Source organism: Odocoileus virginianus, chromosome X, assembly GCF_023699985.2.
Source record: "Odocoileus virginianus isolate 20LAN1187 ecotype Illinois chromosome X, Ovbor_1.2, whole genome shotgun sequence".
NCBI classification, from domain to species: Eukaryota; Metazoa; Chordata; class Mammalia; order Artiodactyla; family Cervidae; genus Odocoileus; species Odocoileus virginianus.
In genome coordinates this window covers 18,342,824-18,367,290 of record NC_069708.1, presented here as the reverse complement: position 1 = coordinate 18,367,290, position 24,467 = coordinate 18,342,824, and the positions used below count along the sequence as shown (strand labels likewise).

General features: G+C 42.3%; 1 protein-coding gene and 1 long non-coding RNA gene across 6 annotated transcripts in view; one reads left to right on the top strand and one right to left on the bottom strand.

The window, feature by feature from the left end:
• The window catches only part of ZNF674 (zinc finger protein 674), a 36,436-nt gene extending 20,173 nt beyond the window's left edge, over window positions 1-16,263 (bottom strand). For 2 of the 4 annotated variants that reach the window (XM_020897990.2, XM_070462088.1), the window contains exons 1-6: window positions 15,944-16,032; window positions 15,011-15,118; window positions 13,624-13,691; window positions 13,026-13,069; window positions 11,078-11,204; window positions 10,663-10,761 (exon numbers count right to left, since the gene is read on the bottom strand). In XM_020897990.2, the coding sequence (XP_020753649.2) occupies window positions 10,663-10,761; window positions 11,078-11,204; window positions 13,026-13,069; window positions 13,624-13,666 (313 nt within the window). In that variant the 5' untranslated portion in view covers window positions 13,667-13,691; window positions 15,011-15,118; window positions 15,944-16,032. Of the gene's footprint in view, window positions 1-10,662; window positions 10,762-11,077; window positions 11,205-13,025; window positions 13,070-13,623; window positions 13,692-15,010; window positions 15,119-15,943 lie in introns of all 4 variants that reach the window. The other 2 variants (XM_020897988.2, XM_020897989.2) reach the window with 2 other exon arrangements.
• The window catches only part of LOC139033178 (uncharacterized), a 126,233-nt gene continuing 117,921 nt past the window's right edge, over window positions 16,156-24,467 (top strand). For both annotated transcript variants that reach the window (XR_011485806.1, XR_011485805.1), the window contains exon 1: window positions 16,156-16,242. This is a non-coding gene — a long non-coding RNA (uncharacterized lncRNA). The remainder of the gene's footprint in view (window positions 16,243-24,467) is intronic.

Here is a 24,467-nt window from a genome sequence, read left to right as displayed (position 1 = left end):
CATCAGTTTGGCTGCGTAAGGTTACAAAGCTTTGCATTTTTACATTGATGCTTCCTGTTCGAAACCAGAAGTTTCAGATATTTCAGAAGCTACATCTGCCACCCAGTTGCAACCCATGCTCTGGCTTAACATGGTATCAATACAGCTCTTTGCAGGCCATCTGCTTTGAAAAAACTGTTGGTAGAGCCCTTTATTTTTACCAACAACCTCCACTTCTCTTGCCCACATCTCAAGATTCAACAATGACCTGTACACATGGATCAAGGTGATACTAACCTGGGGGGAGGGGGGAGGAGGCAGCCCCACTGTAAACTGGGAAACAGCAGTGACTTTTCTCTTTGTTTGATTCCAGCCTTGGGCTTTCTAAACAAACACTGCAGAAGCAGTAACAGCATGGTGACTATAGCTGTGTGTGTATGCTTGGTCGCTCAGTCATGTCCAACTCTGTGATCCCATGGACTCTAACTGCCAGGCTCCTCCTGTTTATGGAATTTTCCAGGCAAGAAAACTGGAGCAAGTTGTCATTTCCTCCTCTGGGGATCTTCCCAACCCAGGGATCAAACATCTCTTGCATCTCATGCACTGGCAGGCAGAGTCTTTACCACTGAGCCACCTGGGAAGCCCAACTATAGCTAATAATACTGTATTGTGTATTTGAAAGTTGTTAAGAGAGTGAATCTTAAAAGTTCTCACTACAAGAAAATAAAACATTTAAAAAAAATCCCTAGTCATTTCAAAGGCTGGTAATAAAATACTACCAAGTGCTTTCGCAGTCCAGAGACCTTTGCAGGACTTAAAGGAGTAGGTCAAAGCCACTTGGAGTCCCTCTGCAGTAAGACACCTTACAAGCAGGAGTTAAAAATAAAAAGTAGGAGTATTAAGGTTTAAGAAGCTGAGTAAGAAACCTTCTTCAGACAGAGCTGCTGCAAAGCGGTGGCATTTTCTCTCTCACACAATAGGGGCAGGGGTACTTTTGCCCCAGCCCTAATCTATTAAGGAAAACTTCAAGGAGACAACCTGCTTTATATATGTCCACTAGAGTCTGGGGGACACATGAGACTTGGCACCTGGTTTGCGACTAGAAAACTCTACAGGTGACAGGCAGGTTGTGGCAGTCTGCGGCCACAGAAAAGAGGTTGCATTGGGTGGCGGGGGGAAGGTGATGAAGAGATCAAGGCCCCATCACACAGACACGCATTCCACAAGCCAGATGTGGACCTTCTGGATTGAAACAGGGTTGGGTTACTTTGGAGAGGGGACTTTCTCCTAGCATCAAGGTGACCTCAGCAAAAAGAGACTGGATGTCTAGACAGTGCTGTTTGGTGAGGGCAAGAAGGAGATATATTAAATAACTTGCTGGAAAAGAGGCACAGCCTATATTGAGGGAACTGCAATCAAGGGCCCTAGCCGGGGCATCTCCAAGGAAACCATAAACATACCAGTTTCTGTGTGCTCAGCCATATCCAACTCTTTGTGACCCTATGGACTGAAGCCCACCAATATCCTCTGCCCATGGGGATTCTCCAGGCAAGAATACTGGAGTGGGCTGCCATGGGGGTGCCATTTCCTCCTCCAGGGGATCTTCCCAGCCCAGGGATTGAACCTGTGTTTCTTATGTCTCCTGCATTGGCAGGTGGGTTCTTTACCACGAGTGCCACTTGGGAAGCCCAAAACATACCAGGGACAGAAAGAAATCGGTCTCTAGAATCTGCCACATGCAGAGGTGTCAATATCAGATTATATCTTTACCAGTTAGGGCAAACTATTTTTGCCCTAACTCCATCTTTCTTCACTTGCTTCACCCAAGGAGCCAGAGATGGCCTAGTTGGTGATTTGGCGAGTGGCAGGGGGAGTGGGGGGGAGAGCTTCCAGCCTGAAGCACTGGAAGAGGCATTAGCTGGGGGGAGAGATTTCCTTTTAAATGAAGTTCATAGTTTTCACTTCTACACGTGATTACTTTTTTAAAACTAAAATGAGATTACCACAGACCCTCAGAAATTAAAAGCATAATAAGGAAATACTATGAACAACTTTATGCCAATAGATTTGCCAACTTAGGTGAAATGGACAAACTCCTTGAAAGACACAAGTTACCAAAGTTTGTTCATGAAGAAATAATCTGAATAATCCAGTATCTATTAAAGAAATTGACACTGTAGTTTAATGCCTTCCTATAAAGAAAACTCCAGGTACAGATGACTTCACTGGGGAATTCTATCAAACATTTAAGGAAGAAATAACACCAGTTTCATACAAATTCTCCCATTCTATGACTTCACTATCTTGATTGTGGTGATGGATTCTTGGGTTTTTACATGTCAAAACTTATCAAATTATACACTTTAAATACATGCAGTTTCTTGTATGTTTCTTGTATATTGTGGTATAATACAGAGAGGCTAAAACAGCTAAATCAGTTCTTAGAGGCAGTCATAGCATTCACAATACTTATATTAGACAGGGAAGCTATCAAATGAATTATCTAAGCTTCTACCTTATGAAACTAGGAAAAGAGAAAATTAGATTCAAACTAGCAGGAGAATACAAATAATAAAGATAAAAGCAAGAATGAATGAAATTAAGGTTTCCATTTCTAGGCACAATGTGGTATGTCTACTACAGCCCCTCTCCTACTGATTATTGCAACTAAGAACTCTGGACAAAATATGTAAAGCAGCTATGCAGGATTCTGACAAGTTAAAAGCAAAAAAAAGCAGGCAGACTCTGAAGGTGAGTCAAAAAGTGAAGAAGCAGCCCATATACCAAGGCATTTCTTTTTAGTCCCCATTCTTTTTTCACAAGACTCTGTCCCAATGGTATATAAACCTCCTGAAGTCCTGAGCTCATCCAAGCAAAAGCCTCACACCAAAGCTTTAAGAACTGAACTAAAGTAATATTTCAACCACAGCTCAGTCTGAGACTAACACCTGAGTGACAAATGCATTCAGACAACCATGAAGCAGGCCAGCAAAGGTTCTGAAAACTGCACAAAGACTTAAACCATTACTCACGCCTCAAATTAACCCCTGAATGGTGCATACACAAAGCAAAGGCTTTGAACACCACATTGATTAGAATCAGTACCCACAGAGGGCAACACAAAACCAGTGATATGAATCTAACTAGGTTTATTAAGTGATAACTAAAGATTAAAAGCAACAAAACAATCACCACTATCTAGGATAGAATCCAAAACCATTCAATGTAACAAACAACTAGCAAAATGTGACCAATTCTCAAGAGAAAAGATAACCAACAGATACCAGATGCTGGAAATACCAAAGACATTTTAAGCAGCTATGGAATCAGTTCTATGAGGCAGACACACTTGAAGTGAATGGATAAAAAGAAGTTCTCAACTGAGATACAGAAACTATTAAAAAATGGAAATTTTAGAACTAAAAAAGATACTATCTGAAATCAGAAAGACAAACAAACCAACACCTGGGGTGAACTGAGCAGTAGAATGGAGACGAGAGAGGCAAGTCAGTGAACTTGGAGTTAAACTGACAGAAATGATCCAACCTGCCAATATGAGGAATAGAGACAAAAAGACTGAGAAAAATAAAAGAAAGAAACACAGCATCAGGTATCCATGGGACAGTATCAGAAGGTCCAACATTCATATCACTGGAGTCCTCCAAGGAAATGAGACTAGTGCAGAAGAAAAGGTCTGAAGAAATAATGGCCAAAAAAGTCCCAAATTTGGGAAAAGACATAAAATGACAGATTTGAGATGCTCAGCATAGCAGAAACAACATAAACTCACAGAAACACCCAGGAATATTACAGTCAAATATCTGGAAAGCAAAGTTAAAGAAAATATCTTGAATGTAGTTAGTAAAAAAAGAAAAGCACATTGCATATTAATCAATTATTCAAATGACTGTGAGGTTCTCATTAGAAACAATGAAGGTCAGATGATAGTGGAACTTCTTAAAATTACTAAAGGCAAAAAATTGTCAACCCAGAATTCTACACTGAAGCAAGGAGATTTTGTCATCAGATTTCTTCTAAGAGAAATGAAATAGGATTTTCTGCAGGGTGAATGGGAAGACCAACAAAAATGATAAAATATCTGGGTAACAATAAAAAAAAATGGGCCAAAGAACTAAACAGACATCTCTCCAAAGAAGACATATAGATGGCTAATAAACACATGAAAAGATGCTCAACATCACACAGTATCAGAGAAATGCAAATCAAAACCACAATGAGGTACCATCTCACTTGGTCAGAATGGCTGCTATCAAAAAGTCTACAAGCAATAAATGCTGGAGAGGGTGCAGAGAAAAGGGAACCCTCTTACACTGTTGGTGGGAATGCAAACTAGTACAGCCACTATGGAGAACAGTGTGGAGATTCCTTAAAAAACTGGAAATAGAACTGCCATATGACCCAGCAATCCCACTGATGGGCATACACACCGAGGAAACCAGAACTGAAAGAGACATGTGTCCCCCAGTGTTCATCACAGCACTGTTTACAATAGCTAGGACATGGAAGCAACCTAGATGTCCATCGGCAGCTGAATGGATAAGAAAGCTATGGTATATATACACAATGGAATATTATTCAGCTATTAAAAAGGATGTATTTGAATCAGTTCTAATGAGGTGGATGAAACTGGAACCTATTATACAGAGTGAAGTAAGTCAGAAAGAAAAACACCAATACAGTATGTTAACGCATATATATAGAATTTAGAAAGATAGTAACGATGACCCTACATGCGAGACAGCAAAAGAGACACAGATGTAAAGAACAGACTGTTGGACTCTGTGGGAGAAAGCGAGGGTGGGATGATTTGAGAGATAGCATTGAAACATGTATATTACCGTATATGAAATAGATCGCCAGTCCAGGTTCAATGCATGAGACAGGGCACTCAGGGCTGGTGCACTGGGACAATCCTGAGGGATAGGATGGGGAGGGAGGTGGGAGGAGGGTTTAGGATGGGGGACACCTGTACATCCATATGAATGGATGGAAAAAACCACTACAATATTGTAATTAACCTCCAATTTAAGTTAATTAACAACAACAACAAAAAACATCTGGGTAAATATATAGAATGGGCTTCCCTGGTAGCTCAGCAGTAAAGAATCCACCTGCAATACAGGAGACTTGCAGAAGACACAGGTTCAATCCCTGGGCTGGGAAGATCCTCTGGAGAAGGAAATGGCAACCCACTCCAGTATTCTTGCCTGGGAAATCCCATGGACAGAGGAGCCTGGCGGGCTACAGTCCATGGGGTTGCAAAAAAAAAAAAAAAAAAAAAAAACACTACAGGCTATTTTGCTCCTTTTGAATTCTTTAAGATATGTATGACAGTTGTGAATACAATACATTTGAAACCTAGAGCATAACATAAAGGAGGGAAAGGAAGTGACCTATATTGCTATAAACTTTCTACATATGACTTAAAGTCTTAAAATATAAATATATATGGTGAAAGGGTTAATAAAGCATGTATCTCTTAATTGCTAGAGCAACCACTAAATTAAAAAAAAAAAACAAACGAGACACTGACAAGCAAATAGGTGTGTTTAAAATGAAATATTTAAATTGCATTTGCATTTGCTATGTAAGACCTATGCACTCAAAACTAGCAAATATTACTTAGATACTGAGATAAATTTTATAGACCTAAATAAATTGAGAGATACACTGAATTGTGTACATTGTGATACACTGTGAATTGGAAGACTCAATATTCTTAGTATTTCAATGATCCACAGACTCAATGTAATTCCAAATAAAATCCCTGTAGGCTTTCATACAGATACTGGCAAGCTGATTTTAAAATTTATATGAAAATATCAAGGACCAAAACATTATGAAAAGAACAAAGGTGGAAGATTAACTGTACCTGATGTGAACATGTAGGCTACAGTAATTAAGAGAGTGCCGTATTGGCAGACAGATCAATGCATATGTGCTCAACTGTTTTTGATAAGGTTACCAAGGTGAGTCAATGGAGAAGAGATAGTCTTCTAAAAAATGCTGCTTGAACAATTAAATATGCATATGCAAAAAAAAGGAAAACAATGACCCTTACCTCATACCAGGTAAAAATATTCATCTCATTATTGGCCATGGGCCTAAATATAAGTGAAAGTGAAAGTCACTCAGCCATGTCCAACTCTTTGCAACCCCATGGACTATACAGCCCATGGAATTCTCTAGCCCAGAATACTGGAGTGGGTAGCCTTTCCCTTCTCCAGGGGATCTTCCCAACCCAGGGATCAAACCCAGGTCTCCTGCATTGCAGGCAGATTCTTTACCAACTGAGCGACAAGGGAAGCCCAAGAATACTGGAGTGGGTAGCCTATCCCTTTTCCAGCAGATCTTCCTGACCCAGGAATCAAACTGGCGTCTCCTACATCGCAGGTGGATTCTTTACCAACTGAGCTATCAGGGAAGCCTGATAAACGTAAGAGCTAACATTATAAATCCTCTCAAATAAAAATATGAGAAAATCTCTGTTACCTTGTGTTAGAGAATTGTTATACAGGGTATAACAGCATGAACTGCAGAAGAACAATTTGATAAATTGGACTTTATCAAAATTAAAAATGTCTTTTTTAGGAAAGACACTGTTAAGATAAAAACAAGCCACAGCATGGGAGTAAAGAATTGGAAAACACATAGTGATAAAGGGCTTGCATCCAGAATATATAAAGAACTCTCACAATTTAATAATAACAAAAATGGCAAAAGATTACAGGAAATAGTTCACCAACGATATATAGATGGCAAACAAAAGAACATGAAAAGATGCTGAATATCAGTTATTGGAGAAATGCAAATTAATAGCACAATGAGTTACTCTCATACAGTATCTAGAAAGACTAACAATACTAATAATACCAAGTGCTGGCAAGAAAGCAAAACACTGGAACTCATATATGTTGCTGGTAGGCATACAAAATGGTACAGTTACACTGTAAAACAGTTTGGTAGTGTCTTGTGAAGTTAAACATACACTTACCACATGACCAAGCAATCCCACTCTAGATATTTACCCCAGAAATATGAAAACATATACCCACACAAATGCCTAAACATGAGTGTGTTCATATCAGCTTCTTTCATAATAACCAAAAAAAAAGAAAAAATTCAAAAGTGCATACCTTGGCCTATGGTAAGCAAATGAAGTATCATTTGACTACAGAAAGGAACAGACTGTTGAAACATGTCACAACACGGATGAACCTAAAAAGCATTAAGGTAAATGAAAGAAGCAAGATGTGTAAGGCTATATACTATGAGATTCATTTATATAACATTCTAGAAAAAAACAAAACTAGAAGAAGAAACAAGATTGGATGTGAGAGTAGGGGAGAAGTTTAATTGTAAAGAGGAATAAGGGAATGTTTTAGGGGAATGAAAATGTCCAATAGCTTGACTGTGATGGTATTTAAATGACTATATATTTGTCAATATATATAGAACTGTACACTTGAGAGGTGAACTTCATGGTATATAAATTATACCTCAATAACCCAAACTTCATTTTCAAGAAGAGACTGCAGTTACATATATCATGACAATACATGGAAAATGCATCTGGAAATTACATTAAACCATTACCACATACAACGCACTATCATATTGTGCTAGTTTTGCATTTCCTTTTATGAAAACACCTGTTAAGCATTAAGGATAGAAAAAATACCAAGAAATATTTAATTCTAGTTAATGATATGCCTGTGGGAGTATTTAGGTGTGAAGTGTACTGATATCCACAACTTACTTTGAAATGCATTCCACACACACAAAAAAGGGAGATTGATGGAAGAGAGGAATTAGCACACAGATAGGCAATAAAGCAAATATAGGAAAACATTCATTGTAGAATCTAAATGATATTACATGGATGTTCAAACAATTATTTTGCTTGTTTTGTCTGAAAATTTTTATAATAAAATGTTGAAGGGGAAAAGACGCTGATACAGAACAGCAAAGTAAACCCAAAGAATTAGAAATGGAAATAAATGTAAAAAGAGAAATCAACAAAATGGAAAACACAATAAAGAAAATTAACAAAGGTAAAAGTTCTTTCTGTGAAAAGCTCAACAAATTGAAAATAATAAATATGACAGCAAGGCTACTCTTGATATGTGGATCTTGACAGAAGATGTTTATTAGCTCAGAACAATCCGAGAATTTATGAGATTTGTCAGAGATTTCATCCAGGGCCCAGAGGAGAATATAAGCCCTTAAGTAGTTTGAAGAATGGAGGAATGGAGGAAGAGAACCAAGCTAACCAGTAGTGAGGCTGTGTGCTCTTATTTACTATCCCATCTGACTGACCCATGCTCCTGGGTGATGGCCTTGCTAAGTCTCACAGTCCTTTGAACCTCTGTTAGCAGACATTTAAAGCAATGAATCTGAACTAGGCATGGATATCAGAACTATCTGGAATGTTACAATGCACATAACTAGGCCTCCACAGGTGATACACCTCTGGTTGACAACTATTACATTAAACAAATATTCTATATGGCTAATAACAACAATACAAAGAGTGATAACATGTATTGAGAACTTCCTTTATTCCAAGGCACTTTTTTTTGGTGCTTGACATTTATCAACTCATTAAATTCTGTCAGTCCTTTAAGTTCTAGCATTTAGCCCCATTCTACAAACAGGCAAAGAACGGCTAAGTCATGTGTACAAAGTGACAGCTTGTGAGTGAAAAAACTAGAATCTGAATCTAGGCTGTGAGCTCCGAAGTCCCAGCTCTTCACCACTGGGCTATGGAAGAATAACAAACCTCCTTCCTCTGCCCCAGTCCAAAACTATCAAAGCAATATTTACTTAGTGCCTCTACAGACCAACACCTGGATGAATGAAAACAAGATGTGGACTCTTGCCTCTAGGGGTTTGTGTTCCAGGTAGAAAATTAAGCCACAGGCATTTGGCTATGATTTAAAGAAAGTTACCAACTGGAATGCAAAAACAGAAGCTTAGCTATGTTGTTGAAAGTTACAAGGATAGCCAACAAAGAAAGGAAAAATAAAAACTTAATGAACATTGTGAAGCACTACAGAGCAGAAGATCAAGGTCAATTGAACTAAATCCTTATTTTTCATAGGAGGGAAAGAGAACTGAGAAATGCAGATGTGAAGGTATTCCCTGGACCTTTAGAGATGCTCATCAGAGGAATTAGAAACCTTGAAAAGAAGCTGCCCTTGGAGGTGTGACTGGGAACACACTGAGACTACTTCATATCTCAGACTGTTCTGCACACTCAGACTCAACATGGGAAATGTGACTTCAAAGGGTGGAAGCTGCCTTTGAGTCTGTGCTTCCTCCTTCCACAATTAATATTGAAATAAGAATGAGACTCAATTCCTGGAAACACTGGAAGCAGGAAAAAGCAGGCCATCAGCAGACCAGAAACCCTGATGAATCTCTATGGAGCAGCAGATATGGAATTGATTGATAAAGAGTAAATTGTAGGCCAAAATGTCCCTGGGAGAAGGTTCAGGAAGGCTCTGAGTGAGAGGGTGCACCTGCCAGCAGGAGTGGGCTCTGGGGAAGCCATCTAGAGAGTCATCTGGAATCAGCTGCCCATCTGACTACAGCTGCAGTCATGAAACTAATCTCTGAACAGCTGTTGAAAAGCAGATGCAGATTCAGTAAAGCTGAAGTGGATCCCAAATCTGCACGTCTACTCTGAGCCCAGGCCATGCCCAGGCTGCTGGTCCATGGAGCGCAGTGAAGGGTAACAGTGATCTAGACAGACTTCTTCGGGAGGGGCCGCTGAGTAGCCACTAAGAGCGGGAGAGAAAAAGACAAAGACTAATGTCTTGAGACTTCCTCGGTCACCATAAGAGACCCTGAGCAAAAACAAACAAACAAACAGGAAAGCAGACAGTGCTCACTGAAGTATGCTGCTATGGAAGTAATATGCTCTCAGGTTTATTTATTTTAATAAATAGAGGTAATACAAAAGACAAAAGAGTTGAGTGGGAGGGAAGTATTGATAAGAGGAGGAATCTGACAACAGGTGGAATCAAGTCAGATTTGGAATGGTCTGAGAGAAATGAGCAAACAGAAACCTGTGTGAAGTTGACACTGTTTAGCCTCAAAGTGAGAGCAGACAAGGACACGGTGGTACCTGGCCTGGTAGAGCTGAAGGTTACTAAGCAAAGCCCTCTTGTCCATCCCAACTCCAATAAATCAATAATTTCCTGAGGATAATTTCCCTGAGGTTAAAGACACTGCATTTCAGACTTTTGAGGGCCCACAATATGCCAAATAAAGAGGAAACTTCATCCTTCCATCGGCTTGGCTTCTGATGAATATGTGAATACCCAAGAGAGAAGGTTTAACAGCTTTCAGAAAGGAGGAGAAGAGGAAAGAGACAAACCTAGGCACATCTCCATATACTGGAGATGCTAGAAGGTGGGGACAGGATCTAGAGAACAATAGCAGCCGCCTCTGTCTTAACCCCAAGAATAAGGGGCTGTGGAGGGGTGGCAGGTGGGGCATCATGTAGCTATCACAGCAGTTTGTTCCATCAGCCCTGAGTTGTGTCCCCAAGCCTGGGGTTTCTGAGATAAGTTCCTGGGTGTGCTGCTGAGGCCAAGATCTCCCTGACCCGTGAAGGTCCCCTTGCCTGGCCCAGCTGGCCTGGCATGGGCTCACCTGGACAGCTCCACATCAGGCTTTCTCCAGCTGCCATCCCAGCCTCCTCTTCTCCTTGTCCCAACCTGAAGATCCCATGTGGCTGGGCCACAAGGTATCCTGTTGAGAGGAAATGACAGAGGACTTGGTTATGAACATCTGCAGCATCCCAGAACCAAGGCCCATCCTTGCAGGACGGGGATGGTCTGGCTTTGGTGACTGCCCTATGAGCCTAGCCAGTGGGCCCTCAGTGCAGACCATCCACAGAGAAGGCGAGATAATGACCATCCTGGGCAGGGGGCAAACGCCATTAGGAATTCCTGACCAGGGAGCCTGAGGCCTGACTCATTCAGGGCCAGATACCCCTGAGCTGCAGCAGCCCAGAGAGGGAAACACAAGGGGGTGTGTTCCAGTCACCCTGTGGAGGGTCCCTCACCAACGGAGACCAGGTGGCTGTAGTTCTCCAGCATGACATCCCTGTGGAGGTTCTTCTGAGCAGCGTCCAGCTGCTGCCACTCCTCCTGGGTGAAGTCCACAAACACGTCCCTGAAGGTCAATGTTTCCTGCAACAATACACTTCTCCTTAGCCCACTGTCACAACAAGGGGGGGTTGGGGGGCAGGGCGCTGGTATCCCTCTACCCAGAGGCCAGAGATGTTGCTAAATATCCTCCAATGCACATGGCACCCCTCCACAACATAGCATTATCTGACCCAAAGGTCAAGAGTGCTGAGGTGAGAAAAGTTAAGGTTGATCAAACACACAGTGAAATGGAATGGACAAAGAAAGAACTAGAATGTGCTGTAATACGTGAAAAGGAAGAAAATAAAAGGAACGGGGATTCTTCCATCGAGACAAATAAATATGCACACATGATTTCTGGCAGCATGCATGAAATATGAAGGAGATACGGAAACAGGGTGAGAAGGAAAATTATTTTTCACCTTTTGTTGAACAAAGTGTTTGTTTGAATGTTTTACCATAGGTACAGAGTACTTTTTAAAAAATGCTTAATTCAATTTATTAATGCTCTATTCAGAAGACATTTTTAGAATTTCCACATCCATATGCTTAAATAAAAGTGGTCTTTCACTGTTTACTTTTCTGTAGTATCTTCCTCGAATTTAGATGGCATCATAGCATGAACTGGATTCCTTTTAATCTTTCAGCAACAGCCTGGATGAGTTGAACACAGAAATTATCTGGTATTTAAAATTCTGTGAAAGTACCAATCAGTCCAGGATTTGGGAAAGCAAATTTAAGGTGTGAATACCTTTGGTTCAAAAATTCTTCCAGGTGTACTCTCCATAAATACATGTACTAATGGGCCAACAGATACATAGAAAGCAGTTCATGAGGCACTGTTTACAATAGAAAAATAAAACAAAAAAACCAAATACTCATGAAAAGAGAAATAGTTAAATGAGACATCCATACTATGAAAGAGGAACTGAAACAGTTTCTATGTACTGATGGGGAATACCACTCATAATATAATCAAATGGGAAAAGCAAGATGGGTATGGGGGTGTGATGGCATTTGAGAAAAAACACACATTACATGTACCTCTGCTGCTGCTGCTGCTAAGTCGCTTCAGTCGTGTCTGACTCTGTGCGACCCCATAGACGGCAGCCCACCAGGCTCCCCCGTCCCTGGGATTCTCTAGGCAAGAACACTGGAGTGGGTTGCCATTTCCTTCTCCAATGCATGAAAGTGAAAAGTGATAGTGAAGTCACCCAGTCCTGTTGGACTCTTTGAGACCCCACGGACTGTAGCCTACCAGGCTCCTCCATCCATGGGATTTTCCAGGCACGAGTACTGGAGTGGGTTACCATTTCCTTCTCCAACATGTACCTCTATTTTTAGTTAATTAAACTGAAGTAAATGCATCTACAGCACCTTATCACCAAACTGCTAACAGTGGGCATCTCTGAGGAAGAATGTGGTACTGGGAGAAGAAGAAATAGGGATCTTTTGGATACTGTTTATTTTATGCATTTTATAACATGAGATGTGGATTTACTTTCACAATTTTAAACATAATGAAAAGGCAAAAAGTGCACCGAAAGTGAAAGTGAATAGAAAAAGCAAGATAAGTTTATGCATTTAAACAATTTTCTTTGAGAAGGCAAAAATATGAAGTGCAGTTCCAAGAGTAAGAAGTAGACAAAAATGTCTTTTCCTTTCTACATCGTTCTTTTTTTTTTTTTTTGCCTTTTTGGTGAAAAGAGGAAGGATTAGAGAAACCTAAGGTGGATGACAGGTTGAGCAGAAAACAGCCAGAGCTGAGGGAACTAACATATATTTTTTCAAGGTTGCAATATAATTTCCTAATTGCTACCTTAAATTAACTGGAAACAAAGTAGGGGTAAATTAGGAACTCACCTGGGACATGGCCATCTGGTTCTGCCCAGACCAAGGATGGAGATCTAGGAAGGCAGAATCAGGAGGGTTGAGGTCAGTGCACACAGCCCTGAGACCACCATCGCCAGCCTAATAACAATCACCCCTGCCCCATAGTGAGTATGATCAGGACACAAGGCCTGGTAGCTCCAGGCTGTTCCTTTGGCTAAGATCCCATGGGTTTTGCACAATCCCATAGAAACTGATTTTCTCTCCCTATGACTGTGTTTAAAGACTTCTACTCAGAAGCCATTAACAACCTGATATTTCCTTTCTCTCAAAAATTCTATGCCTTGGAATTTATCATAATTTATTTGCAAAGATGTTAACTGTAGGTGTTTCCACCATTCAACAATCTGGAAGCAACTAAACTTCCAGTAAAGGTGGCTCAAGTTTAAAAAAAATAAGATACACAAAATGGAAAATACCACATGGGCTTTAAAAATGCAATGGAATCCTGTTCTCATGTCTTAACATATTTAAAAGCAGGTTATCAGAAAGCAGGTGGGTGGGATCTCCCTTGTTAAGCTATATGCATGTACTGAAGAAGAACATCTATTAAAACGTTGACCCTGCTTACCTTTGACGGTTGATTTCACCTTTCCTTTTTTGTTTACTTGCATTTTTCACTTTTGACAATATTAATTACTAGTAAAATAAAAAGGAGAAATTATTACAAACCACCTAATTATCACAATGAGCCCTTGAGGTGACACACCCTGAGCAAAGTCTGGAGACAGGGACAACTTGCTGCAGTTTGGAGGAAGGAGACTAACCAGGGCTGAGTGCAGGGTGGAAGGGAAAGGGGTGGAGGGTGGAAGGTAGGGGGATGGAGGGAGATTAAGGGCCTGGCATTGGTCAGGTCCACATGGAACTGCAAACCATTGACTTTGCTCCCCCCGACCCTGGTCCTTCTGGCCGACCACCTCCCTGTTCCCTCCCTAATTCTTCCTTATTTCCCATCATGGCCATTTGATTGCCAAGCTCTTCCTTATTTGGCAGTTTTCAAAACAAATTTTCAGCAATGAGCTTTTGTTAACCACTGCCACTCTAGCAATCCCTGCCTTAGTATCAGGGCAATAGGGTTCAGCAAGATGGAGCTTAGTGAGTCATGCTTCCAGACCCAGTTACTAGCATGAAAATGGGGTAGCATAGCTAGGTGATGGCTACCTAGAGAATACTCTGAGATTTCACAGACATGCAGAAACCAAAAACATCTCTCTGGTCATTTAGTCAGGGTAGAGGAGATTCAACATTTCTGCTACAGGCAAGTGGACTGTTCATACTATGGGACTGACTGAAGTAGCTCACAGCACAAGAGGGGAGCACAAATGTGTGTGCTTAACACAAATGTGTTAAGAGTGGAGAAAGTCCTGGGAGGTAGGGAATCAATCTTTCCAGCCTGACCATGTCCTTGCTAGCACTACCACAGGGCAGCATCCCTCCATCCATCCATAACTTTTATCTCTCTCCTGCAATAGGGGTTCAACTGACCACCATGACACAGCACTTGATGGTGGCTAGAAGTCTTGCTCTCTCTCAGCTGAAGGAAGGGACAGAGGGCAATGCAGGTTCAGTTCTTTTAGAACCTGCTATCCTGTGAGCCACTTCCCTCTAACCAGAGCATCTGAGTCTGTTCTGTGGGTCTCCCCACTCTGCCCTGAGGTCTGGGCTGGTGCTTTTCTTCCAACTCCCCACGGAGAAGCTGTCATTTTGGGTTTTAGGGGTTTTCTTTTTTTGGTCTGGCTGCTCAGCTTGTGGGATCTTAGTTCCCTTACTAAGGATTGAACCCTGGACCCTCAGCAGTGAAAGCATGGAGTCCTAACCACTGGACCACCAGGGAATTTCTAAATAAGCTGTCTTATTACTAAGGAGGCAGGACCCAAGGATTCAAAGACAAAGAAAGATACCTTTGCTAGGACCTTCCCTTCAGGACCATGTCTCTACCTCTGACCAGGAAAACTCACCTCCTTCTGAGGTCTCAGACTGGGTCTTCTGTAGACTAACTAAGGAAGCCCATGGTAGATCAGCCGGCATCTGAAGCTTTGAGCTGTTGGCCGTTATGAACCCTGACCCTGGAAAGGGAATGACCACACAGGAGATGCAGTTAGCAACGTCTATGATGGAGTGAAGTTGAGGAAAATCCAAATGTTTCCCTTGACATTAGAAAGCACAGTGCCTCCCTCTAGTTTTAAGAATTGACATTTAGTAAGCTCAGTTACCACCACCATTAGATAAAGAGCTAAGCACTGCCTTATTTCCTAAGAGTCTGGGTTCTGGAACGAAACTGACCACCTGCTCTACTGCTTTTCTTCAGTTAATAACAGAGGTGAGTGCCTACTTTACCCATTCTACGTTAACAGAGTTCCCCCGTCTTGAGGAGCCATATTCTTAGCAGGGGAGAGACAGCAAGCAATAAAGTTGATAAATTCAGGGTATATTAGTTAGAAATGCATAAATAGTATGCTGAAAAAAAGAAAAAGGATCCCCCTAGTTTACTGTGTGACTTTGGTCAAGTGTCCGAGCCTTTCTGTTCTTGCTTTCTTTCTGTAAAATGAAGAGAATCGTAGTACCTACTCATGGGGCTATTGTGATGACTAACGTGAAACAATGGTGTCTGGTATTCACTATGCACTAAGGAAACAGTTGGGCCAGGAAGATTCCCCTGGATAAGGAAATGACAATCCACTCCAGTATTCTTGCCTGAAAACTGCCACAGACAGAGGCTGGCTACAGTCCATGGGGTCACAAGAGTCGGACAGGACTTAGCGACTAAACCACCACCAAGTAAACAGTTGCTAAAGGAATCAATTAATGAACCATTCACTCGTTAACTCCGTAGTCCCCTCTCCGCCCCACGGCCCTGTCACTCAACACCCCAGGGGTTGAGAGCTCCTTACCCACGGCCCACTGCTCCTCCGACCTCCCCATCCAGCCCGCCCCCAACTTCGCCTCCCCTTACTAAACTACCAGGAACCCGAAGTCTGTGGGCGTAAAACAGCCAGCACCAATTCGCACCGCCCTCGGGGTGAGCAGAACACTTCCGCTCCCCGTTGCCCTGGGAACCCAAGTGCTGCGCACGCGCAGGAGGGAGGTGAGGGGGCTGGGGGGAATGGCAAGACAGCCAATGGGAAACATGGCGCCTTTCAGGGACGCTGGTTCTGACGTGGCTCCCTCTGAGGTTAGAAGAAGCGACAAGGTAGTGCGACCATTTTCCGCGACGAGTCGTACGAAAGGCTGGGGGGGGGGGGGGGAGGTGGCGTCTCGGGCGGCGGGAGGCAAGTAGGCCCGCGCAGAATGTCGTAGCGGAGCCGGGTCCGCTGCCTCCGAGGCCCGCTCTCCTCGTCCTCTTGCGCCGCCGGGCCTCTTTGTGGCTGTGCTCCCTGGGGAGTTCCCATCCCTCCATCCCGCAAAGCCACGCTCTCCTCTTTCTTTAGATCATGAGAATAAGAAAACGGTAGTGGTGGCTACTGCCTCCGTGATAACTACAACCTACACGGGTGCGGCCATCTTGGAGGCGGGGCGGGCCGGTTGGAGCCCGGCTCTGGTGTCAGGTCAGAGATCAGAGAGCAGAGGTCAGGCACAGTTCGGGAAGCCGCCTGGAGCAGCGGATGGGAGCCAGGTTGCTGGGCCGGCAGAATGCACGAATGAAGAAACCATGATGCCTAATTGTCCTGAAATAAATCGAGGAGTTCTGGTTTCTTGGAACCTGGGGATCTTTGGAGAACCTGGGCTTTGCCCATTTTGAAAATACAGCGTAAAGTAGGGGAGAACTTTCTCTGATGATGCCAGCCTGTGGCAGTGTGGTCTGCTAAAAAGTCCTGTAGTGCTCTTCAGGAAAGCTTTCTGTTTCTTGTCAGGGTCTTGGAGAGAAAGGCTAAGTATGTGCTGTGTGCCTGTGACACTTCCCTGGTTGCAAGCAGAACTTGGTCTGGGCAGGGCAGAATCTGGGCTCAGGACACCCACTCCTGTGCTACAGCCAATATCTTCCAGGCACTGTTGAGAGATACAAGTGAGGAAAGCAGTCATGGCATCCAGCATACATTTATTTATTCTTCCATGTGAACACATTGCTTTCTCCCTCTTTTTCCCTTTCCCCTTATGAGTTAATTGATACTCCCAGGGTAGTTGGATGAATCATAGCCTTAATCTACAACCTGGAGGTCTCCTGGGAAGTGACTCTGTCCCAGTCTTGTGTAGAAGTCCTAGGAGAAGAGTCTGTTTACTGTCAGTCATGTGAGTGGGGACCCCCGGCCCCGTGAATTCTTTGTGCATTTGTAAATGATGGCCAGATTTGGGGATCCTAACCTATTTCCAGAAGAAATGACCTGATAACCTTTTCTGACAACACTGTCAAGAGACAGGAGAAATTTAATAGAGTTAGTGTGATAGTGTCCCGAGGACAGTAGAGAAACCCCTAGTTGCAGAAAGACCTGGTCTTTTGTTCTAGTCAGACTCTCCCCGTATCCTGTCTTGGCAGGAATGAGCACACAGAAAGAAGGGGCTGGTGAAGGACGTGTGGTGGTTGTTCACGCAGTGCCAGCTTTTCCTAGTGTGACTTGGGCATCCAGGATCCAGGAAACATGCCAAGGTGTTCTTGTAGCCCACACTCTGCCCAGCTGTTGGGATAATTCTGTCCATAGAAGAGAAGGTTTGGCTCCACCACTTACTGGCGCTTTGAGCCTTATTTACATCATAGCTAAGGACCACCCATCCAAATAGTTCTCATAATTGAAGGAACATCTCTAGAACTCCAAGCCCAGGACTTTGCCCACAGAAAGCACCTGGCAATTGGTGGCAGCATTTGTTGTCCTCTCCCCAGCACTAGGGAGCATGCTAGTCCCCATTATTGCTCCTTCCTCCACTGTGGACTTTCACTTTCCCACCACCCTTGCCCAGGATCACTGCTCATACCCAACTGAAAACATTTCTACATGGCAATTAAGTCTGTAATTATTAATAAGTTAGAATTCATTGTAAATGGTAACTCCAGGAGGTCCCAGTTACTAAAATATTCCAAGGAAAAGCCTGTCTGATGAAGACTGGTCCTTGTCCACTCCTGGGAAGCTACCCCAAAGACCCTGGCATGTTCTGCCTAGTAGGGTATTTCTGTATTCCAGTCCTCTCTGTTTCATATGACCAGGTGGCTCCTGCTAACAGTGTGATTTATGGTGAGGATCTATTTTGTATGTCTGAGGCCCTGGGCCATGCTGTGTTCATTTGACATTTGGGGGCTGTAGACTGAGTAGCTGAAGTGGTCACATGGAAGCTGCATGCCTGACCTCCAGTACAATCTCTGGACCTCTAGTTGTGACTGGTGACTGACTGGTGACACTGCATGCGTTGTCACAGATCATTTCTGGGAGAATTAAGTGTTGTCCATGGGACTCCTTTGGGAGAGAACAACTGGATCTCACAACTGATTTCCGTTGGACTTCACCCCTGTGCCTTTCCCTTTGCTGATTTTACTTTAACTGTCATAAATCAACTATGTATATAACAGCTCAGTAATACTCCCAGACTCTGAGAAGTCATAATGGTGTTTCCAAGTCCTGAGTCATACTAGGGAATCATCAAGCCTTGGGGATCCTGCACACATTGTTGCTGTAGATTCCTAGGTTGGTTGTTACAACCATCCCAGTGGGTGGGGCTTGTGAACTCAGTCTGACTGTGCCCTCAGCAGTACATCTGCTTGGTGTTTGTGAGGAGATGGCCAACCTAAGGAACAGCACTCAGAGAGCAAGGCTGGGATTGACCCACCTCTGAGGAGCAGAGGTCCTGAGGATGTGCATTGGGCAGTGGCTATTGTTGTTCAGTCCCTCAGTTGTGTCCAACTCTTTGAGATCCCATGGACTGCAGCATACCAGGCTTCCCTGTCCTTTACCATTTACTGGAGCTTGTTAAAACTCATGTCCGTTGAGTCGGTGGTGCCATCCAAACATATTGTCCTCTGTCGTCCCCTCCTCCTCCTGCCTTCTGTCTTTCTCAGCATCAGGATCTTTTCCGATTAGTCAGTTCTTCACATCAGGTGGCCAAAGTATTGGAGTTTCAGCTTCAGCATCAGTCCTTCCAATGAATATTCAAGACTGATTTCCTTTAGGATGGACTAGTTGGATCTCCTTGCAGTCCAAGGGACTCTCAAGAGTCTTCTCCAACACCACAGTTCAAAAGCATCAATTCTTCAGTGCTCAGCTTTCTTTATAGTCCAACTATCATATCCATACATGACTACTGGAAAAATCATAGCTTTGGCTATACGGACCTTTGTCAGCAAAGTAATGTCTCTGCTTTTTAATACACTGTCTAGGTTTGCTTAGTGGCAGCTGAGGTTTTCAGCTCAGCAGTTTTCTTGCTAAGCTATAGGGTTCTGCTGAAGGTCCCTGGTACCTCCCTCTTCCTGGAAGTCTTCCCTGCAATGACTATGGTGACAGGTCTGTTGAGCAATGCCTTAATGACATTCTGCTCTTTGAACTGCATTGAGTTGAAAAAGGAAAAGGGAAAAGGGAAGGCCAGTTCAAGTGTTCATCTCCTGGGTGGACTGCATAGCTCTCTGAGCTGCTACTCCCACAGATTTCCTGCAGGCAGGAAAGTGTGTGGAGTGAGTGGAGCTGGAATAGACAAGATGGGAATCGACCCCAGGGGACTGGTTGATGGCTCCAAAATAATAGCATGAATCCAATCTCACGGATGTCTGATGGCCTAGAGGATAGAACCTCAGTCTTTAGGTGATTGTGTCCTTCAGTTGAGAAGGGTGTACACCATGCAAACCCCATAGGGGATAAGGTCTCTTTGTGTTCTTAAAAGATGTTATAAAAGGCCAGTGTGTAATAATATGTGCTGTGGACTTAGGCTGTGCCAGGCACTGTCCTATGTTATTTATATTCACTTCTAACTTAAAATTATTACTAGAATCCCTTGTTATTATACTATACTTTCCAGATAAGGAAACGGAAGGATGTGTGTGTCAAGTGACTTACTGAAAGCTTCACAGCTAGTAAATGAAATAAAGAATTAAGATTAAGCAGTTTGGCTCCAGAATATGTACCATTAACCTGTACTCCATTCAGTGGTTATGAGAGCAACCTCATTTAAGAATAAGGATGAGGGTGGTTACATATTTTGGTGAATTGTGTAGAGCAAGTAAAGGGCAGAACTCAAAGTAGAGCCTAGGTCTCCTAACTGCAAATCCCATTCTTTATTTTCAAGCTGACATTAGTCTTTACCCGCAGGCCTCTAGAGCAGTACATCTGAGACGTGAAGGCACAGAGGGGTCCCCTTGGGATCAAATTGCAGACTCTGACTCAGTAGTTCTGTGGTGGGCCCCGAGAGTATGTATTTCTAATGAGCTCCCAGGTGGTGCTAATGTACTGGTCCTCAGAATATAAACCATGAATCCAAATAAGGTTTCTCGGACCCTCTAGTTTAGCAGCTATGACTTCTGCTTGGAACACAGAGAGACACAGATAATCAGGGATAAGGGGTAGGATTGGGGTGCTCTCTGAATCTCAGTGCTGAGGCTTCGCACTAATTTCCTTCTGGATTTGAAGACTCTGAAGCCCATGGAGGGAAAGGAAGCTTCAGAGAGTTGTTAATAGGCTGAGACTAGGACCTAATCTACTTGACTTCCCAGCCAATGTTCCTCCCTACTCCTTCCCTCCCTCTGTTGTACAGGAGCTTCTGAGGGAGGAGAATAGTAAAGGAATGGGTGCTCAGTGATGGATTACTTAAGACTTTTTAAGAACCACTGGGGTGATGTCCATTCCAGGCCTCCTTGTCCTCCATGCTGTACAGGTCTCAGCCACCCAAGAGGACTTGGCTGTACTGAGCCTAGGAAAAAGGTCAAAATAGCTGTCTTTGTAAGTCTACATACTTGTGCTGGTAACACCATGGAGAAAATAGACGCCCAGGCACCTCTCAGATGCCCAGACACTATTTCTAAGCTCAGTTGCCTGTCCACAAACTCCAGGGACTACCAATAACTACATATATGGAACAACACTTGTATTAGGCTGAATTAGACATATATATATATATACATATATACATATATACATATATATACATATATATAATGCCTCAGACACAATTGCTTTCCTACTTATATACTTACGTGGAAAGAAGAATGGAACTGAAGGAATCAACCTGCCTGACTTCAGACTATACTACAAAGCTACAGTCATTAAGACAGTATGGTACTGGCACAAACACAGAAATATAGATCAATGGAACAAAATAGAAAGCCCAGAGATAAGTCCACGCACCTATGGACACCTTATCTTTGACAAAGGAGGCAAAAATATGCAATGGAGAAAAGACAATCTCCTTAACAGGTGGTTCTGGGAAAACTGGTCAACCACTTGTAAAAGAATGAAACTAGAACACATTCTGACACCATTTACAAAAGTAAACTCAAAATGGATTAAAGATCTAACTGTAGGACTAGAAACTATAAAACTCTTAGAGGAAAACATAGGCAAAACACTGACATAAATCACAGCAAGATCTTCCATGACCCACCTCCCAGAGTAATGGAAATAAAACCAAAAATAAACAAATGGCACCTAGTTAAATTTAAAAACCTTCTGCACAATGAAGGAAACTGTAAGCAAAGTGAAAAGACAGCCTTCAGAATGGGAGAAAATAATAGAAAATGAAACAGCTGACAAAGAATTGAACTCCAAAATATACAAGCAGCTCATGCAGCTCACCAGAAAAATAAATGACCCAATCAAAAAATGGGCCAAAGAATTAAATAGACATTTCTCCAAAGAAGACATGCATATGGCTTCAAAAAACACATGAAAAGATGCTCAACATCACTCATTATCAGAAAAATGCAAATCAAAACCACAGTGAGGTACATCTCACCCCAATCAGAATGGCTCCCATCAAAAAGTCTACAAACAATAAATGCTGGAGAGTGTGTGGAGAAAACAGAACACTCTTGCACTATTGGTGGGAATGTAAATTGATACAGCCACCATGTAAGACATTATGGAGATTCCTTAAAAAATCTAGAAATAAGACTACCATATGACCCAGCAATCCCACACCTAGGCACATACCCCAAGGAAAACAAAATTGAAAAAGACCCATGTATCCCATTGTTCATCCCAGAACTGTTTACAATGGCTAGAACATGGAAGCAACCTAGATGTCCATCAATAGATGAATGAATAAAGAGGTTGTGGTACATATACACAATGGAATATTATTCAGCCATAAAAAGAAATGCATTTGAGTCAGTTCTGATGAGGTGGATGAACCTAGAACTTATTATACAGAGTGAAGTGAGTCAGAAAGACAAAGTTAAATATCATATTCTAATGCATATATGCAGTTCAGGAAGCAACAGTTAGAGCTGGACATGGAACAACAGACTGGTTCCAAATAGGAAAAGGGGTACGTCAAGGCTGTGTATTCTTACCATGCTTATTCAACTTATATGCAGAGTACATCATGAGAAACGCTGGGTTGGAAGAAGCACAAGCTGAAATCAAGATTGCCGGGAGAAATATCAATAACCACAGATATGCAGATGACACCACCCTTATGGCAGAAAGTGAAGAGGAACTAAAAAGGCTTTTGATGAAAGTGAAAGAGGAGAGTGAAAAAGTTGGCTTAAAGCTCAACATTCAGAAAACTAAGATCATGGCATCCGGTCCCATTACTTCATGGCAAATAGATGGGGAAACAGTGGAAGCAGTGTCAGACTTTATTTTTGGGGGCTCCAAAATCACTGCAGATGGTGATTGCAGCCATGAAATTAAAAGACACTTACTCTTTGGAAGGAAAGTTATGACCAACCTAGACAGCATATTAAAAAGCAGAGACATTACTTTGCCAACAAAGGTCCATCTAGTCAAGGCTATGGTTTTTCCAGTGGTCATGCATGGATGTGAGAGTTGGATGGTGAAGAAAGCTGAGAGCCAGAGAATTGATGCTTTTGAACTGTGGTGTTGGAGAAGACTCTTGAGAGTCCCTTGGACTGCAAGGAGATCAAACCACTTCATCCTAAAGGAGATCAGTCCTGGGTATTGAAGGAAGGACTGATGCTGAAGCTGAAACTCCAATACTTTGGCCACCTCATGCATAGAGTTGACTCTTTGGAAAAGACCCTGATGCTGGGAAGGATTGGGGGCAGGAGGAGAAGGGGATGGCAGAGGATGAGATGGCTGGATGGCATCACCGACTCAATGGACATGGGTTTGGGTAGACTCCAGGAGTTGGTGATGGACAAGGAGGCCTGGTGTGCTGCGATTCTTGGGGTTGCAAAGAGTCGGACATGACTGAGCGACTGAACTGAATGTCAGTAATTTTATCTTCTAATTACTTGAGCATAGTCATCGTAGTTTTTTTTTTTAAGTTGCATTAAATATTTGATAACTCAAATACTTGGATCACTGTTAGGTTTGTTATCTTCTCTGTTTTATCTTGGTTTCCTTCTTCTGACTCATGGCATGTTTGTGATATTTTGTTGTTGTTAATGCCATAAAATGTATATGAAGAGTTTAGAAGATTTCTCTGGATGATGTTTCATTCTCTAGAAACAATTTACTTTTTTTCTGGGGGCCAGATATAGTAGAAGCAGATAATCTTAGTCATCAAGGATTAAAATGATTTCAGAATCTATTTTGTCTTCATGAAGGCTGATCCATAACTGGTTTGCCTCTCCTAGGACAAAACCATTCACAACTTTTACCTCAAAGCCTGGCAGACCCTGACCTTTAGTTTTCTAGTTTTGTGCCTCTATTGCTATGAGACTTCCAAAAGCTCTGCTTAAGTTTTTAGCTTTTTAGTTGTTGCTTTCCACTTGATTTCACAACATCTTGTCTTATGTAGTTTAGAAATTGTGCTCAAAATTTGGAGCTCAATTTTCTGTGGTTCCTTTTTTTTTTATTGGATCTTGACCTTGAAGTCTTGGCTTTCTAAGTAACCATAAATCCAATTTTTGTGTCCTATTTCATGAAATTTCTCAAAGTTCTGAATCACTACCTTTTGCTCTTCACCTTCGCTCCACACAGCTTAGGAATTGACAAATTCCTCAAGGGAAAAAGAAGCAGCTCACCTCAATGTGTTTCCCTTCACTTAATCATTTAGACTTCTCTCATGCTGGTTTTCTTGCTTTATCTATGATACCTTTAAAAAGCTGTGCTCTTTTCTTATTTTATCTAATTTTCAGAGTTTCTATCAGCCAAAGAATTCTATGAGAGACAATAACCTGTCATATTTGGAAGAAGTCCTTGCTGTAGAATTTCTGTAAAAATCAGTTGCCAGTTTAAGGAAGATTCCCATTATCCCTAGTTCACAGAGAAGCTTTAATATGAGTGGATGTTAAATTCATTAAATGCCTCCTCTGTGTCTATTGAGATGTGATTTTTCTCCTTTCTTCTGTCATTATAATATTGCATTAATTGATTTACA